This window comes from Aedes albopictus, chromosome 3, assembly GCF_035046485.1.
Source record: "Aedes albopictus strain Foshan chromosome 3, AalbF5, whole genome shotgun sequence".
Taxonomy (NCBI): Eukaryota; Metazoa; Arthropoda; class Insecta; order Diptera; family Culicidae; genus Aedes; species Aedes albopictus.
Window position 1 is genome coordinate 89,615,123 of NC_085138.1, and position 18,380 is coordinate 89,633,502.

The 18,380-nt window shown below is 46.5% G+C and overlaps 1 protein-coding gene across 3 annotated transcripts in view; it reads right to left on the bottom strand.

The window, feature by feature from the left end:
- Nucleotides 1–6,033: 6,033 nt before the first annotated feature.
- Nucleotides 6,034–18,380, bottom strand: part of LOC115254176 (leucine-rich repeat-containing protein 58) — a 34,114-nt gene continuing 21,767 nt past the window's right edge. For all 3 annotated transcript variants that reach the window (XM_029872960.2, XM_062859875.1, XM_029872958.2), the window contains 3 exons: nt 11,172–11,361; nt 6,591–6,684; nt 6,034–6,484 (listed from right to left, as the gene is read on the bottom strand). In XM_029872960.2, coding sequence (XP_029728820.1) covers nt 6,406–6,484; nt 6,591–6,684; nt 11,172–11,361 — 363 coding nt within the window. In that variant the 3' untranslated portion in view covers nt 6,034–6,405. The remainder of the gene's footprint in view (nt 6,485–6,590; nt 6,685–11,171; nt 11,362–18,380) is intronic.

Sequence of the window (18,380 nt, forward strand, 5' to 3'; positions counted from 1 at the left end):
ATCCCTTGTTTTTCGTAGGATGAAAATGGGAGCCACATGCTTAATAAGGGAACCAATACCCTAATCGATTTAATTCGAGCTTATGTCATTTGCACTGTAATAACGAGATAAAAATCAAGTATGGTATGTGGGGGCAAGATGGGTCAGGGGGCAAGATGGGTCAGTGCCGTTTTCAATCGCACAATATTTTTTTTTTTTTTTTTGAGGCTTTAAATTTATTAATTTTAATTCATTCGCCTCCAGGCACAATATATGTTTTGAATCTTTCAATAATTTTCCCAGATAAACGACGGGGATACACAAAAAAGTGGTATATTGTTTTGAAAATTCTATACGTTCCTCGCACAGAAAAAAAACAAAATATTTTTTCGTTATACTTCTTATGCTATACATTCCATATAACTACGTGTATTGTGTAGACGGGGCAAGATGGGTCACCCTAATTTTTCGGTATGTTTGCATAGTTTTTGAAAATGTTTTATTTTTCATGGAAAGGCTATTCTGTGACCTACATTATCGAAGCGATGAGAGCACTGAAAATTTGAGAACATATTTTTTAAATTTTCCTTAAAAAAATATAGGTTTTTAAAGTTCGTTTATGGCTACCCGAACAAAAATCTTCTAGGGTATTTTAACCAATAGTGGACCCCTTAGTAGCTGAAAATTGCTCTGATCGTTAAAACAGTATTATATTCCAATTAAATTGCCCCTGTCAACGTTTGCACAGCAAGTTCTATGTCTTTCCTGCACATTGCACACAAAAACCTTATCAAACCACCCTATATTTCCCCTAAAATAATCATTTCAAATCTGGCTCAAATTATCCTATAGTGGTCCCCCCGGGGTCCACTACAGGATTGTTGGGGTCCACTATAGGATAAATCGTATTCTCTTACCATGTTAAAACGGAGACAATAGTGGATCCCCTTGGATTTAACCAATAGTGGTCCCCCAGATTTGTTTACATTTACAAATTTGTTCAAAAAATCAAATTATTGCTTTCCAGCGTAGCTCCACCACTTGTAACTACTGGCTAGGAACATGATCCATCGTCTCCCGGTGGAAGTTCACCGGCAAAAACAGATTTAAGCAGGAAAATTAGGAAAAATATAAGGGGGTCCACTATGGGTAAGGGGTCCACTATTGGCTAAAATACCCTAGTTCTGAGAATAATCTACCGATATGTTTCAACACTTTCTTCATGTAATCTGTACGTCTATGAAGCTTAGATGCATAGAGAAAAACAAGAAGATATAGTATTTTTTGTTGGAGGAAAATCGGGTTTTCTTATAGCTGACCCATCTTGCCCCCGTTAAAATGAGGTGGGGCAAGATGGGTCATGTTTTGAAAATTGTTTGTCAAGAAGCAGGTATCAAACTTTATTACCTTTTTATACTCTTATATCATAGCTGACTAGTGTATCTGAGAGTCGTGGTTGAATACAGAGAAATGCGATTTATATTCAGAAAGTTATAGGGATCCATTTCATAGGTGACCCATCCTGCCCCCACTTACCATATATTCATTGCCGTATACACCGGATTAGAGAGGGATTCAGAGAGCCGCACGGCGCTGAATCGTCGTTTCTCACTCTCACTCATATTTTTTATTGCTCCCGCTCCCACTTGCTTCAGAAGCATGTTAGCCAATAGGGCACTTGCTGGCTTTGTTTAGTGTGCCCAACAGACCCATTTGATTTTGCTGGGAAACGTTTCGTAACGCGATTCTCATAACAAAGCGTTACCAGCAAAATCAAAGGGTCTGTTGGGCACACTAAACAAAGCCAGCAAGTGCCCTATGAAGGCATATTGCTACCTCTTTGGGTTGAAAAGCGCCGGTCAAAGAAGCGCAAATTTTGATTCGTCTGAGGTAAAACGCTTCAATTTACAAGCGCTGAGCATCAGTACTCCCTTTATCAGATCGTTTCGTGGAACTGTCGTTAAGGTTCCTCCTCCGCTGTAAGGTGCTGAATCCATTGGTAATTGAAAACATTGAGAAGCTGATCGAACGAATTCATCAAACAAAATTTATGACAGTGTACTACTCGTACATGATTCTGGAGGTTCACCCTTCATTGAATGTTCCCAACCATGATTGCTTCCCAGACTTCTCCAATTCCACTATAGGTTTTGATCTGACCATGATGCAAGAAATCCGTGGAATCCCAGATCCGCTTCAATCGGAGCACATTCCAAAAATTTTTGCAAGCAAGTTTGGTCATATCAGTTGTGACAGAAGGTTTTTCACTGACGGGTCAAATGATTTTACTGGATGTGGTGTATTTAATGAGCTTCATAGCGCCGCCCATAAACTTCAAAGTCCTTGCTCAGTATATGTCGCAGAATTGGCGACTATACACTACGCATTAGAGCGGATCGCCTCTCTTCCCTCTGATCAATATTTCATTTTCACGGATAGCCTTAGTTCAATTGAGGCTATTCGCTCAATGAGGCCGGTAAAGCACTCCACGTATTTCCTAAGCGAAATACGATCATTTTTGAGTGCTCTATCGAATCAAGCATATAACATCACCTTGGTTTGGGTCCCTTCGCATTGCTCGATCCCGGACAATTAGAAAACGGACTCATTCGCCAAGGTGGGCGCTATGGAAGGCGATATTTATGACCGTCATATCGTCTTCAATGATTTTTTTCGATTGCTCGTCAGCATGCCTTGGTCAGTTGGCAACAAAAATGGGATGCAGGAGAGTTGGACAGGTGGTTACATTCAATTCTCCCACAGGTATCGAAGACTGCGTGGTTCAAGGGGTTGGATATGGGTCGAGATTTTATCAAGATAATGTGTCGACTTATGTCCTTATTTCCAATCACTACTCTCTGGGCTCGCATTTCTATCGAATAGGGCTCACAGATAGCAATCGTTGTAGCTGTGCTACAGGCTATCGAGATATCCACCATATTGTGTGGAATGTCCCGAATATACGGTATTTCCAGATCCGATTTATGTGCATCCCTCAGGGCCCAAGGGAAACCAGAAAAGGAAGACATTAGAGATGTGTTGGGTAAACTTGATCTTGAGTATATGAAGCTGTGTACGACTTCTTGAAGCAAGCTGAAGTCTTCGTTTGATATCCCCGTCTTGTTGTTCCACTTGTCCACCTCGTGACTTTGTTTGATATACCCAGTAGTGTGGGTCATCGGAACCGTTTTCTCAGATCAAAGCTTTTTTGGTTCCGTTTCGGGTCCTGAGTATCTGTGCAAAATTTGAGCACGATCGGTTGTGATCGGTCGGGCCCATATAGCTGAGGCGGTAAACGCACGGGTATTCAGCATGACCATGCTGAGGGTGACGGGTTCGATTCCCGGTCGGTCCAGGATCTTTTCGTAAAGGAAATTTCCTTGACTTCCTTGGGCATAGAGTATCTTCGTGCCTGCCACACGATATACGCATGCAAAATGGTCATTGGCAGAGGAACCTCTCAGTTAATAACTGTAGAAGTGCTCATAGAACACTAAACTGAGAAGCAGGCTTTGTCCCAATGAGGACGTTACGCCAAGAAGAAGAAGAAGAAGGTTGTGTCTACACTTTGCGCATTGCAAATGAAATTTGTATGAGATTTTGTATGGGAAAACATACTTTTTTGCATTTTAGTCATAAGTTGAAAAAGTTTGTCTGAAACTTTCTAACCGATACATTAAAATGATAGCCTAGGATGTTCTGAAAAACTTTGTTGAAGACCGCAAAGCGATCCGATGCTTGTGAAAAAAGTTATAAACAACGAACCGCATGCATGTGTTTATGTTTTAACATGTAAAGGAATAACAATAGCAACAAAATCATGCTGTTTCGCCAAGCAATGTCAACGCTATAGCTTTTTTCATACGCATCAGATCACTTCGCGGTCTTCGACAAAGTTTTTCAGGACACCCTAGGCTATGTTTTAACTTTATCGGTTACACGGTTTTAGAAAAATTTGAGTTTGTTATGAGAGAAATGCAAAAAAGTGTGTTTTCCCATGTAAAACCCCATACAAACTTCAAACGCGATGCGCAAAACGTAGACATAAACGATCATTCCCAAATTTTGCACACTCATTTGGGTCCTGAAATGGGATCAAAAAAGCTTTGATCTGATGGGATACCATTGAATTTTTAATTTTTCCATATAAACGATGACCCACTCTAATACCCAGTCTTGTTGCTCCACTTGTCCACCTCGTGTCCCTTCGAAAATCGTCGGGATCACCAATGCCTACTTGTTCTTCAACAGGCTTGAATTACAAAACCGCAGATAACTTTTGATAGGAAAAGAAGACATCTCTATTTTTTATATGCTATGTCTCGGCTTCCAATTGATGCAAAGATTACGAAAATCGGTGGTTGCCGTCATGGTGAAAAAAAAAAAGTTTTGGTATCCAATTCCAAGATGGCGATTAAAATCAATATCTTCAACTGCAAATTGGCCAAATTTTTCGAAATCAACGAAAAAAAAATAGTTGTAAATCAATAGTATTTTGATTGTTTATCAATAGTTCCACTATTGAAACAAGTAGTTGGGAGCTGGGTTTACCTAATGAGATAACAAGCATATTTTAAAACCTATTGCATCATATTCATCTAATTTCGTTTGTCTCGAGTTCGTCGAAAATTGATAGTGCTCTAGAGCAACCATGGGAAGTAGAGGGTTAAATGACCGATCGGTCTGCAAAAATTGTTGTGACTCTTACTGCCGTGAATCGCATAACTGACCCATTTGCATAGGAAACCCAGCAAAGATGGGACTGATATGCGATTCACGGCAGCTTACTAATGGGGGGTCCATCAATAGGGAACTGCACTGTTTTGATTTTGTATGGGATTTTGACGTTTCTTGGCCTTTTTGTTTATAAGAGTGAAAGAGAAGGATAGAATTTCATGTAGTGCCCTATTTGAGTAGCCATTTAAATGCATTTTCTAGTTTTCTAGTTAGAGGAAAGGAAACGGACTTTTCAACTCGTTTTTGTTCTAGAGATGACTATGAACATATGAATATACATGAGTAGTTGTATATGTGAAAGGAGGGAGAAAGTAAGGGATGTGCCAAGGATTGAACTCTAGATATACCTATACGAATCAATATAGTTGCCACTGCCTTATAAAGAAATAATGTGCTAAAACGAAATTCCTGCAGAATTTCATGGTGGAATGTCTAAAACGGCCATTCCCACTGGAAACTCTGCTGAAATGTCCTCTAGGAGTTACGCACATAATTTATATATTCTTGAGTATCCTAACAGGAAACACATTTTAAAAATGGCGATGATGGCCCAGTGAGTCCAGGAAGGATTTTCAATTTGACGTAAATTCAACGGAATGAATGGCGCGATAATCGAATGTCAAGAGTGTAAGATTCAGTTGTTTTTATAATTTTGCATATACATTTTACAAAACAGTTGTATTTTTTTTCTTCGATATTTGCAGCCAACCTGCTTTATACAAGAACGCCTGATGACATTTCTACATCATAGTCACCCTACCGTGACTGAATTATGATTGTTTAGAAAATCGCAATTTTCCCTGGTAAGTACTCCATTTTAGTATATAAAGCTACACAGATTTCTTGATATCGAACACAACATTCAGAAACGTTTGTTCCGTTGCCGTGGTCTCTCGGACCTACGTTCTCCACGTCATTCAGGGATGCTGAGCGCTATGCTGTTGGTTGAACTTTCGTGTTTCCTGAGAACAGCTCACAGCAATCCCATTTCCTCGCACTTCGCTTCTTTCAGGCGGTGTTTTGTTTTTTTCTCCGGAAAGAGACGAGTCTGCTGTTTCCGCTTCTGTTTGTATCATTCCGCATTCTGCCGGGTTCCATGCTGCAGCATTACCGCCCGAGCTGTATTCTTTCCCAAAATCGCACTGCAAATCATGTAAGGATGTGATTTTCCAGAGCAGAATATTTTTTTATCGTTCTTTGTGCAAACCAGTCAATTTGTTTGCTTCGCGATCGAAATTGTTGGTATAGTGCTGGTCTGGTGATAAAAACCCAGAATGGATTATTTCGGATTTGAATAAAGCAAATAAAAAGGCCGCATCATTTTGCAAATGACCTGATTTGTTCAGTAATTCAACAATGTATTTTTTCTCTCTGTCACTTCCCATTGGTAGTGTTTAAATCGTACACAAATTCGAATGCTCTATGAGCAAATCACAACATAGAAAATTAAAACGTATAGGAGTCGTTCATGATGTAGGTATATACGTGAACGTGACTATCAAAGATTGCTCGATATGATTGAGACTTTGTTGTAAATAGGTTAATTGTTTGAAATATTGTTCTACAATATTGAAATTTCTCTTCGACATATGTTTTACTAGAACGGATAACAGCGGATACCATCAATAAATGTACCCGAAGACAACAACGTCGTTGCGTGGCTTCGTTTCCCAACCGACCAAATAGTAATCACCCGAGCAAAACTTTCCGCATCATGCTGCTGCTGGGCTCGCCGTAAACATCCGCCGTTTTAGTATCGCTGATGCACCTATTAACGAGACAAAGCAAAAAAAAAGTTAGAATCAACGTAAGGCACGTGTCGGGGACCAACAAATGACAAATGCTACAAGTACTCTGTCAATATAGGTACTTACTTCGAGGAGCACAAATACTGCAACAGGGGAATGCGATACTTTCCACAAAAGTCGACAAATTTGATGTGCTCCACTCGATTGTCGAAGAATACTCCTGTTTCGAAAGAGAGAAAGAGCCGTGGGAGATAAGAAAGCGACAATGAGACTATAATAGACATTATTCTGATAAGTTCGCAGTTGTAGAGTGGGGGCATTAGGGTGGTTCAGAGAATGTTAGGACAATTTACATGGCACAAACTCAAGACGCTACAGTATCGACTACAATAACAGCAGACAGCGGATAGAAGAAGAGGCGGCTAGGCCAAGGCCAAGCCCTCGCAGGTGGAAGACATCATACTTCGACGAAGGGGTATTTAGGGAGGCGCTCCGCCGTGAGCGAAACTTAATCGGTTTAGACGGCGACGAGCTGGTAGCGGTGCTCTCACGTGCGTGTGATGCGACCATGCCTAGGCGAGTCCACCCTAGAAATGGGAGGCCACCGGCTTACTGGTGGACCGACGCGATTGCGGACCTGCGCCGCGCCTGCCTACGGGCTAGGCGGCGGATGCAGCGAGCACGATCAGAGGAAGAGCGAAACGAACGGCGGGTGGTGTTCGCCGCTGCAAAAGCCGCGCTTAAGACCGAGATAAGAGCAAGCAAAAAGGCCTGCTTTGAGGGTCTCTGTCAGAGTGCCAATACGAACCCGTGGGGTGACGCCTACAGGATCGTTATGGCCAAGACGAGAGGTGTGATGGCTCCTACAGAGCAATCTCCAGAGATGTTGGAGGGGATCATTGGAGGACTTTTTTCCGCGTCATGATCCTAGTCCTTGGCCTCCTTTCGTAGGACAGCCGGGGACTGGGGCTGGCGATGAGGAGAGGGTCACCGATGTGGAACTTGCGGGGATAGCTAAGTCCCTTAGCGTAGGTAAGGCCCCAGGTCCGGACGGAGTTCCGAACCTGGCCTTAAAAGTAGCTATTGCAGAGGCTCCCGAGGTGTTCAGGTCTGCTATGCAGAAATGCCTGGACGAGGGAGTTTTCCCAGAAGCTTGGAAGAGGCAGAGCCTGGTACTATTGCCAAAGGCGGGGAAACCACCCGGAGACCCGTCGGCATATAGACCAATATGCTTGATTGACACGGCGGGGAAGGTGCTCGAAAAGATCATCCTCAATAGAATGTTGCGGTTCACCGAGGGCGAAAATGGTCTTTCGAGTAACCAGTACGGCTTCCGGAAGGGGAGGTCCACCGTAGACGCTATCTTGTCGGTTACAAAAACCGCCGAGAAAGCACTCGAGCCTAAGAGGAGGGGAATTCGCTTTTGCGCGGTAGTGACTCTGGATGTAAGGAATGCGTTTAATAGCGCCAGCTGGTCTGCTATTGCCGATGCGCTCTTGCGTCTGGGGATACCGGAGTACCTGTACAAGATTCTCGGAAGTTACTTTCAGAATCGTGTACTAGTCTACGACACGGAGGTGGGTCGGAAGTGCTTTCACATAACCTCAGGAGTCCCGCAAGGTTCCATCCTGGGTCCGGTGTTATGGAATGTCATGTACGACGAGGTGTTGAGGTTAGAGTATCCAGTGGGAGTGGTGATTGTCGGATTTGCCGACGACATTACGCTCGAAGTCTACGGTGAAACGATCGAGGAGGTAAAGTTGACTACCAACCACTCGATTAAGGTTGTGGAGGCGTGGATGCGGTCCAGGAAACTGGAGCTGGCTCACCACAAGACAGAGGTGACGGTTGTTAACAACCTGAAGTCGGAGCAGCAGACGGAGATCAGTGTAGGAGACTGTACTATCCTGTCAAAGCGCTCCGTCAAACACTTGGGCGTGATGATCGACGATAAGCTTACCTTCGGTAGCCACGTCGATTATGCCTGTAAAAGAGCCTCCACAGCTATTGCGGCACTGTCCCGGATGATGTCCAATAGCTCTGCGGTGTACGCCAGTAAGCGCAAGCTTCTGGCTAGTGTTGCTACATCCATACTTAGGTATGGCGGCCCGGCGTGGGGCACCGCGCTAAGTACTAAATGCTACCGACGGAAGCTGGAAAGTACTTACAGGCTTATGTGCCTGAGGGTTGCGAGCGCGTACCGTACCGTGTCACACGACGCTCTCTGCGTCATTACTGGTATGGTGCCTATCAGCATTCTTATCAGTGAGGACATGGAGTGCTTCGAAATGCGCGGCACAAGAGGCATACGCAGGACTGTCAGGATGGCCTCTATGGTCAAATGGCAGCGCGCGTGGGACAGTTCCACCAAAGGAAGGTGGACCTATAGGTTGATACCGAGGGTAGATAGTTGGATTAATAGGCGCCATGGGGAAGTCACATTCCACCTGACACAGGTCCTTACAGGTCATGGTTGCTTCCGACAGTATCTACACCGTTTCGGGCATGCGGATTCTCCCGAATGCCCAGTGTGCAATGGTTCAGAGGAAACGGCGGAACACGTTTTGTTCGTGTGCCCGCGTTTTCGCACAATGCGTGACCGCATGCTTGCCACATGCGGGGAGGACACAACTCCGGACAACTTGGTCCAGAGGATGTGTAGGGATGAGTTTGGCTGGAACGCCGTTTCAACGGCTATTACCCACATCGTCTGGGAGCTACAGAGGAGGTGGCGCGTGGACTCGGAGAATGGCTAGTCCAGATGCAGTACAAGAGGTGGTCCAGGGGTTCGGAGTCGGCTTCGTAGGTCATACCGGTGCCCTGCGGTCGAGATCGACCCTTACAACGATTAAGTGGCCGCGGAGAGGAAGTCCCGGTAGCGGTGCTGTCGTGGCGTCGGTCTACTGGGTTGGATCCAAGCCCGCGGTTGGAAAGGGGTCCCCGGCAAGGGTCGGGGCAGGTGGAGACCCTGCCGTCAGCAACCTACGGATGCATCTGATAGGGCCTGAAGGGTAGTGATACCCTTCCTTTGCGGGCAGGTCAGATCGGGTTGCACGTGGGCATCAGTTCTTGATGTCCGCTCAGCAGTAGGGCGCGGGCGGAGTTGACCCTGCCCGCCTTCCGAGGACAAAGGGAGTGGCGAGGACCACTCGGGAAACTGGCTAAGCGCCAGCATGCTACCGTGATGGACTCTCCAAAGCGAGTCATCGATGTTCGTTGCTGCAGGCTACGCAGCTAACCTTGTGGGTGCGATGTGCACTAGCCCCTCTCTGAAGCAATACCTTCTTGGTGGTTCCGGAGAGACGTAGGGTTTGGCGACCATAGGAATGGTTTAGTGGGTACGAGGAGAGAGTAGTCCTGGATTTTACTTTTGTTGTAGAAGACGGCCTGTCAGACCTACACTACCCTAACCTTCTGTTAGGGTGTCTGTTGAGCAGATTATCCCCCTATGGTTTAGAAGGAAAAAAAAAAAAAAAAAACTCAAGACAGAAATCAATTTACATTACACCAAAACGTCCAATTAAATGGCGGATTCAATGGGATTTCAAGAGGGTTAAATTAGTTTCAGGGCTTAACAAGGTTCTAGTGAGTTTCAGGGGAGTTCAAACTTTTTTTTGTGAAGATTTCCGAGAGTTTCAAGGATTTATTCTTCTTGATGGCTCGACGTTCGCATTGGAACTTGGCCTGCCTCTCTTCAACTTAGTGTTCTTAAAGCATTTCCACATTTATTAATTGAAGGGCTTTCTTTGCCTGCCATTGCATGAATTTGCACATTGTGTGGCAAGTAGAATGATACACTATGCCCAAGGAGTCGAGAAAATTTTCCCGACCGTAACTGGAATCGAACACGTCGTCTCCGGATTGGCGATCCATAGCCTTAACCACTAGGGTAACTGGAGTTTCAAGGACTTCCAGTGGGTAATAGAAAGTTTCATAAGAACTACTTAAGGATACTACATGCGATGGTAGATTCAATGATCTATGCTCAAGGGCATTTTTGGAGACCTTCAGCGAATCAACTCATAACTTGACATAGCACAGTTGCATGAAATTGGTTTAATATAATATTTGTTAATGATTTTGTCTTGGATTCTGTAAAAGTTCATTAAGGTTGAAGGATTCGTCATTGACATAATCGTCATCATTGAAAATTCGAAAGCAGTTTTCTCGTTCAGGGCTGAAATTTCTGCAATGAAAATATATTCACTGTATTACGGACGCAGAAAGGATTACAGTGCATATATTTTCAATACAAACATTCAAGTTTTGAGCGAGAAAACTGCTTTAGAATTTTCGATGATGACGGTTATGTCAATGATGAATCCTTCAACCTTAATTACGCTTGAAGACCCGACGACCTATACGCAAAGGAGTTCTTAAAAACCTTCAGGAATAATGGAACTCATAAAACCTATGCGAGGATAATCCTTATCCATAATACAGCGAGAGATCACTGGATATTCGATGACCTATACTCAAAGAGGTTCTTGGAAATCTTTAAAACAACACTGACATCAGGCATAATACGGAGACTTACCACTAAGTACGCGTGTAGATTTGAGACCTTCTAACGTCGCGGTCCCACAAGAGGTAATACTGTATTGTAGACAAGCGATTTTGGAACCACCCTATTGGGACAATCTGCAAACACCGGACAACGCAAAAAAAAGCGCGGACCGGACGCGTCAACTCAAGTGCCTTGCTTACCTTTGCAGTTGGGATTAACACAGCAGTTGGCCGTTTGCAGGTAGTCGATGAGTGTCCGCGGCAGATCCTCGGGACCGTACGGCAGGGCGGCCACTTTCACCGAACGGGCAGCCAGTTCCAGCAGGGTGGGCGGATTAAGGGTCATATCCTTGACGAAACGCACGACCAGCGGGTTGTCTCGCAAACTGAGCTGTGGACAAGAACAGGAAAACGTGCAACTGATGAGTTGCAGTAGTACGTATGTGTATGTATGTGGGTTTTAGTTGATATGAATGAGTTTTGCTTAGGTAAGGATTAAACTGGCTAGAACTGAATTGCTGATATCGAGGAAGACGCTTGCTAAGCTTCGCTAGCTCGGCAGCAGGCATCAGTTGTCTGGCTGGGGTGGGTCAATGGCCACGATTCAGGGCATCGAAATAAGTACGCGGCTGATCTACTGATAAGTGGTAATTTGAAGCTTTTTCAATAGCTGCGAGGTCGCTAATCATGGAGCCTTGAAGAGATACCTTGATACGAATTCTGGTTTCATACAGATATAATTGAATTGATTGAGTGGCGGATTTGGAAATGTTACAATGTAACTAGTTTTCTCGGCTTTGTTAGAACCAAACAAGCCCATTGCACAAGTAATCAGGTCAATTGATTTAGTGTTAATAAAGCTGAACAAGGGCCCATATAGCCGAGGCGGTAAACGCACGGGTATTCAGCATGACCATGTTGAGGGTGACGGGTTCGATTCCTGGTCGGTCCAGGATCTTTTCGTAAAGGAAATTTCCTTGACTTCCTTGGGCATAGAGTATCTTCGTGCCTGCCACACGATATACACATGCAAAATGGTCATTGGCAGAGGAAGCTCTCAGTTAATAACTGTGGAAGTGCTCAATGAACACTAAGCTGAGAAGCAGGCTTTGTCCCAATGAGGACGTTACGCCAAGAAGAGAGAGAGAGAGAGAGAGAGAGAGAGAGAGAGAGAGAGAGAGAGAGAGAGAGAGAGAAAGAAAGCTGAACAACCGTGTTTATACAAGATAGAAAAGACTGAACCGTAAGGTGCCGTAACCCGTTCGCTATTTTCCGACATTTATTATTAGTATTCAATTGTTCAAGTTACCCAAAGTTCCACTTCCCATTATAGACACCATAGATTCCATAGACTCGCGGAGACATGGTTGAGCAATACGATTTAAGTGTGTTTTACCGTGAATTTAGAGTGTACCGAGCAAATATGACGTCACGTGATCCATTATCGCTATTGAAATCGTGACGTTGTTCGTTTGGCTACACGAACTGACAGTTCGTTTGGCTACAGTTGTCTTCGCCTACGCGAGTCTATTAATCTATAGTATCTATACTTCTTCAGCAAATTCCAGTATGTTCCTTAGGTTTTTATTTTCAAAGCAAGTATTGGGATCTCAGGTTTCGATTGCAATTGGAAGTTCGGATAATTTTCAATTTTTTGGGTGACTCATTATTTTTCATATGAATTAAATTCCAAAACTTAATCTTAGAAGTAACAACATGATGGGAGAAGATCAGATTGAATTTTTTTATGGCATTCATAAGTTTTAGTTATAGCAAAAATTCATAAGGTATTTCGATTAATTTCGCTAGTTTTTTTTTTGCTGAATGTAGGCAGCCAACTGGGTAGAAGTAGATTCAGATGAACACTTCTGATCAACGCTAAGGGCCTGGGCTAACCCTTGGGTGGCCTACCTGCTTGCATAGATAACCACCAGGACCATTGACGACTACTTCATTTGCAGTGAGGAATAGCAGCTCTAAGGGCGACTCAACAGAAATGACGACTACTACTTTTAAATCCATGAACACCAATGTGATCGAGAGTGGAGAGGCAGAGGGGACGAGCCACTACGTAGGCCTGGTGAACCCATCAGCGAGCAGATGGCAGGAGGTTCAACAGGAAGAGCACGAGGCGGCGCAACACCGGCCGAGGAAGGTCAGATGCCTGACGCGGACCTCACGCGGGCGCTGAACCGCAACAAGAACGAGCTACCAAAGCTGATGGTAGTTGCCGAACAGCAGGACAAGCTACACGAGCGGGAGGACTACCATCAGCAAGGATCTGCAACTGGGCCTGCTGAAGCTCCGCAAATCGCTGGCTCTGGCCAAGAAGGAGTATGATCTCTTGGTCGAAGAGCGGAGTACGGCTGATGAGAGCAAGGAGGAGCCATCCACCCAAACGGATAGCTTCCTGTTGTTGGTAACGCGACGATGCAGAACGAAACCATACAGCGGAAATGTCAAGAAGCGTCTGGCAAAAACAAACGAAAAGCGAAAGAGGAAGAAGGGGACGCCCAGCGCGAGTAATCAGGTTGCCAAGTCGGTTGCGAAACTCGCAAGGAGCAGGGAAACCAAGCCCCAAGAGGACAACAGTAAAAGCAACGGTGGCCAACCGAACCAAGGGAAAGAGAACCTTTGGATTACGATCGGAAAGAAGAAGGTTGTGAGAAAAGTGAAGTCAGCCCGCAAACGCGAACGGAGCGACGCGCTGCTGGTTTTAAAAATCTAAGCAGACACGTACGCGAGGCATGCTAGTGCGGACTGGAGAGATGATGCTAGTGCTGATGACGGAGGCACTAGCTCAAGAGGTACTGAGCGAAACAGTGCAGGTAAGAGCTCTAATGGCAAAGGCTACTCTTCAGTGTAGAAACCTGGACGCGATTACCGACACAGAAGAGCTCGCAGCCGCATTTAAACAGCAGTGCGCGATAGATGCACCAAGTACATCGATCCGCCTGCGAAAGGACCTGACAGGCAGGCAGATCGCCACTGTCAAGCTCCCCGACAGGCGCAAACTGTGCAGGCGATGCGGCGCTGAAGGCCATAAGGCCCAAAGCTGCACGAGTCCGCCCATCTGCATGATCTGTACCGGGAAATCCTCGAACAACAGACATCCGATGGGTGGTCCAAGGTACCCGGCCTTCAAGAAAGCCGCAGTGAACAACAAATCACAGTGCAGGTAGCGCAGCTGAACCTGAACCACTGTGATGCGGCTCAGCAACTGCTTTGTCAGGCAGTTTCTGAGTGGGAGACGGATATCGCCATCATATCGGACTCATACCGAGTACCCGCCGGCAACGGCAACTGGGTCGCGGATGGGACCAGAAAAATGGCGGCGATATGGACGACGGGTAAATACCCCGTTCAGGAGTTGATGTCTACTACCTATGAGGGCTTCGTGGTCGCCAAAGTAAACGGGGTCTTCTTCTGTAGCTGTTATGCGCCTCCGCGGTGGCCGATCGAGCAATTCACGCAAATGCTGGACCGCTTAACGACCGTGCTAACAGGGCGAAGGCCGGTGGTAATAGCGGGCGACTTTGATGCCTGGGCCGTGGAATGGGGAAGCCGTTTCACGAACCGGCGAGGTCAGATCCTGCTAGAAATACTGGCCATCTTAGATGTCGACTTGGCTAATGTCGGTACCAAGAGTACCTTTAGTCGAAACGGAGCGGAGTCAATTATTGACGTGACCTTTTGTAGTCCTGGCCTAACAAGTAGTTCGAACTGGAGAGTAGATGATGGCTACACTCACAGCGACCACCTGGCGGTTCGCTACAGTATCAACTACAATAACAGCAGACAGCGGGTAGAAGAAGAGGCGGCTAGGCCAAGGCCAAGCCATCGTAGGTGGAAGACATCATACTTCGACGAAGAGGTATTTAGGGAAGCGCTCCGCCGTGAGCGAAACTTAATCGGATTAGACGGCGACGAGCTGGTAGCAGTGCTCTCATGTGCGTGTGATGCGACCATGCCTAGGCGAGTCCACCCTAGAAATGGGAGGCCACCGGCTTACGGGTGGATCGACGCGATTGCGTACCTGCGCCGTGCCTGCCTACGGGCTAGGCGGCGGATGCAGCGAGCACGATCAGAGGAAGAACGAAACGAACGGTGGGTGGTGTTCGCCGCTGCAAAAGCCGCGCTGAAGACCGAGATAAGAGCAAGCAAAAAGGCCTGCTTTGAGGGTCTCTGTCAGAGTGCCAATACGAACCCGTGGGGTGACGCCTACAGGATCGTTATGGCCAAGACGAGAGGTGTGATGGCTCCTACAGAGCAATCTCCAGAGATGTTGGAGGGGATCATTGGAGGACTTTTTCCGCGTCATGATCCTAGTCCTTGGCCTCCTTTCGTAGGACAGCCGGGGACTGGGGCTGGCGATGAGGAGAGGGTCACCGATGTGGAACTTGCGGGGATAGCTAAGTCCCTTAGCGTAGGTAAGGCCCCAGGTCCGGACGGAGTTCCGAACCTGGCCTTAAAAGTAGCTATTGCAGAGGCTCCCGAGATGTTCAGGTCTGCTATGCAGAAATGCCTGGACGAGGGAGTTTTCCCAGAAGCTTGGAAGAGGCAGAGCCTGGCACTATTGCCAAAGGCGGGGAAACCACCCGGAGACCCGTCGGCATATAGACCAATATGCTTGATTGACACGGCGGGGAAGGTGCTCGAAAAGATCATCCTCAATAAAATGTTGCGGTTCACCGAGGGCGAAAATGGTCTTTCGAGTAACCAGTACGGCTTCCGGAAGGGGAGGTCCACCGTGGACGCTATCTTGTCGGTTACAAAAACCGCCGAGAAAGCACTCGAGCCTAAGAGGAGGGGAATTCGCTTTTGCGCGGTAGTGACTCTGGATGTAAGGAATGCGTTTAATAGCGCCAGCTGGTCTGCTATTGCCGATGCGCTCTTGCGTCTGGGGATACCGGAGTACCTGTACAAGATTCTCGGAAGTTACTTTCAGAATCGTTTACTAGTCTACGACACGGAGGTGGGTCGGAAGTGCTTTCACATAACCTCAGGATTCCCGCAAGGTTCCATCCTGGGTCCGGTGTTATGGAATGTCATGTACGACGAGGTGTTGAGGTTAGAGTATCCAGTGGGAGTGGCGATTGTCGGATTTGCCGACGACATTACGCTCGAAGTCTACGGTGAAACGATCGAGGAGGTAAAGTTAACTACCAACCACTCGATTAAGGTTGTGGAGGCGTGGATGCGGTCCAGGAAACTGGAGCTGGCTCACCACAAGACAGAGGTGACGGTTGTTAACAACCTGAAGTCGGAGCAGCAGACGGAGATCAGTGTAGGAGACTGTACTATCCTGTCAAAGCGCTCCGTCAAACACTTGGGCGTGATGATCGACGATAAGCTTACCTTCGGTAGCCACGTCGATTATGCCTGTAAAAGAGCCTCCACAGCTATTGCGGCACTGTCCCGGATGATGCCCAATAGCTCTGCGGTGTACGCCAGTAAGCGCAAGCTTCTGGCTAGTGTTGCTACATCCATACTTAGGTATGGCGGCCCGGCGTGGGGCACCGCGCTAAGTACTAAATGCTACCGACGGAAGCTGGAAAGTGTGGAAGTAGGCGATGGTGACGCGTAGCGGCAAGCAACCCTAGCAACCTTAGCAACCCTATTTTGTTATCTGTTATCAATAAAGAGAAAATTTGTTCATTACTATTCTGAGAGCCAAACCGATTAGTTCATTTTATTAACGCTCTACGGCCAGCCCCCAATAGGTTATGGGCCTATAGAAGTAGTTCACGAAGATTATTTTCAAGTCGTCGGAGTTCTTTACGATAATTGGATTTACCGGAAGAATTCGAAGAGGTCTACGCTGTAATTGGATTTACCGGAGGACCGCAACATGGACGGGAACAAGTTCGCCGTCGAGAAGCTGAGCAACAGCAATTTCGAAAGCTGGAAGTTCAACGTTCAAATGCTCCTGATTCGAGAAGAGTTATGGAAGTATGTAGAAGAAGATGCCCCGATTCCGCTAACTGATGCCTGGAAGAAAGGTGACCAGAAGACGCGGGCTACCATTGCTCTACTAGTTGAAACGACCCAGCGAAGATTGATCCAGAAAAGCACAACCGCGAAGCAAACCTGGGAAGCTTTGGTCAATCACCATCAAAAGTCAAGCATCACTTCAGTTCTGGCAATGCTGCGCCGGGTGATCAACATGCAGTACACGGAGGGCGACGACCTGGAACGACACCTGATGGAGATGGAAGACCTGTTCGAACGGATCGCAAACGCCGGGTACGAGTTGCCGCCCAAGATAACGATGCTGATGGTGTTACGAAGCATGCCGGAGTCCTACGACAATTTGGGAATCGCATTGGAGAATCGCCCCGACACCGAACTGACGATGGAACTGATTCGCGGAAAGTTAATCGATGAAGCCCTGAAGCGACGAGACAACGCTCGTGGTGAGTCATTGCTGAAAGTACATTCCGGATCGAAGCAGGTGGTGTGCCATCACTGCCACAAACCGGGACACAAGAAACAAGATTGCCGACAACTGAACCAGAAGAGAGAAGTGTACCCTGCCAAGGATCGTAAACCGTTCAAACCAAAGGCTCGTGTTGTGAAGGAAGAAAGCAACTGCGCTGAATTCGCTTTTGCAACCGGATCGAAGAAGACGTTCAGGCCCAACGGATGGATAGTCGATTCTGGTGCGTCAAGTCATATGTGTGGAAACGAAGATTTTTTCGATGAGATGACACCGCTTTCCGGAACAACCGTTACACTCGCAGATGGGAATGTTGCAGAAGTGAAGGCCAAAGGAAGCGGAAGATTGTTTTGCGAAGCAAAGGATGGGATGCCGAAGAAAATAAACCTGTCGGAAGTTCTGCTGGTTCCGGAGTTGGAAACGAACCTGGTTTCTGTTAGCAAGCTGACCGGGAAAGGAGCTGAAGTCGTATTTGCCGGAAACAACTGTGAAATTTCGCACAACGGGGTGCCTGCTGCTACAGCCGTGAAGTCTGGAGGATTGTACTACGTCAAGCTGATGAAACCTGAAACCGCTGCAACAGTTCACACCAACGAATGTCTGCATCTTTGGCACAGGAAATTAGGACACCGAGATCCAAACGCTATTCGTCAAATGATCAACAGCAAGCTCGCTACAGGAATACAAATTGAAGATTGTCCGGTAGAGGAAATCTGCGAGTGCTGTCTGGAAGGAAAAATGGCTCGTTTACCCTTTCCCAAGGAAGCAACAGGATCATCTCGGAGCATTCTGGAGCTGGTTCACACGGATATTTGTGGTCCGATGAAGACACCCACACCTGGAGGATCAAGATACTCAGGCTTATTCTGCGCGGCGTGTGAGGTGAGACGAGTCGAATGAGGTGACAAATGTCGACTCGCCCCATTTGATTTACATTAGTCGTCTCACGTCACGTGAGACGAAACCGTCCG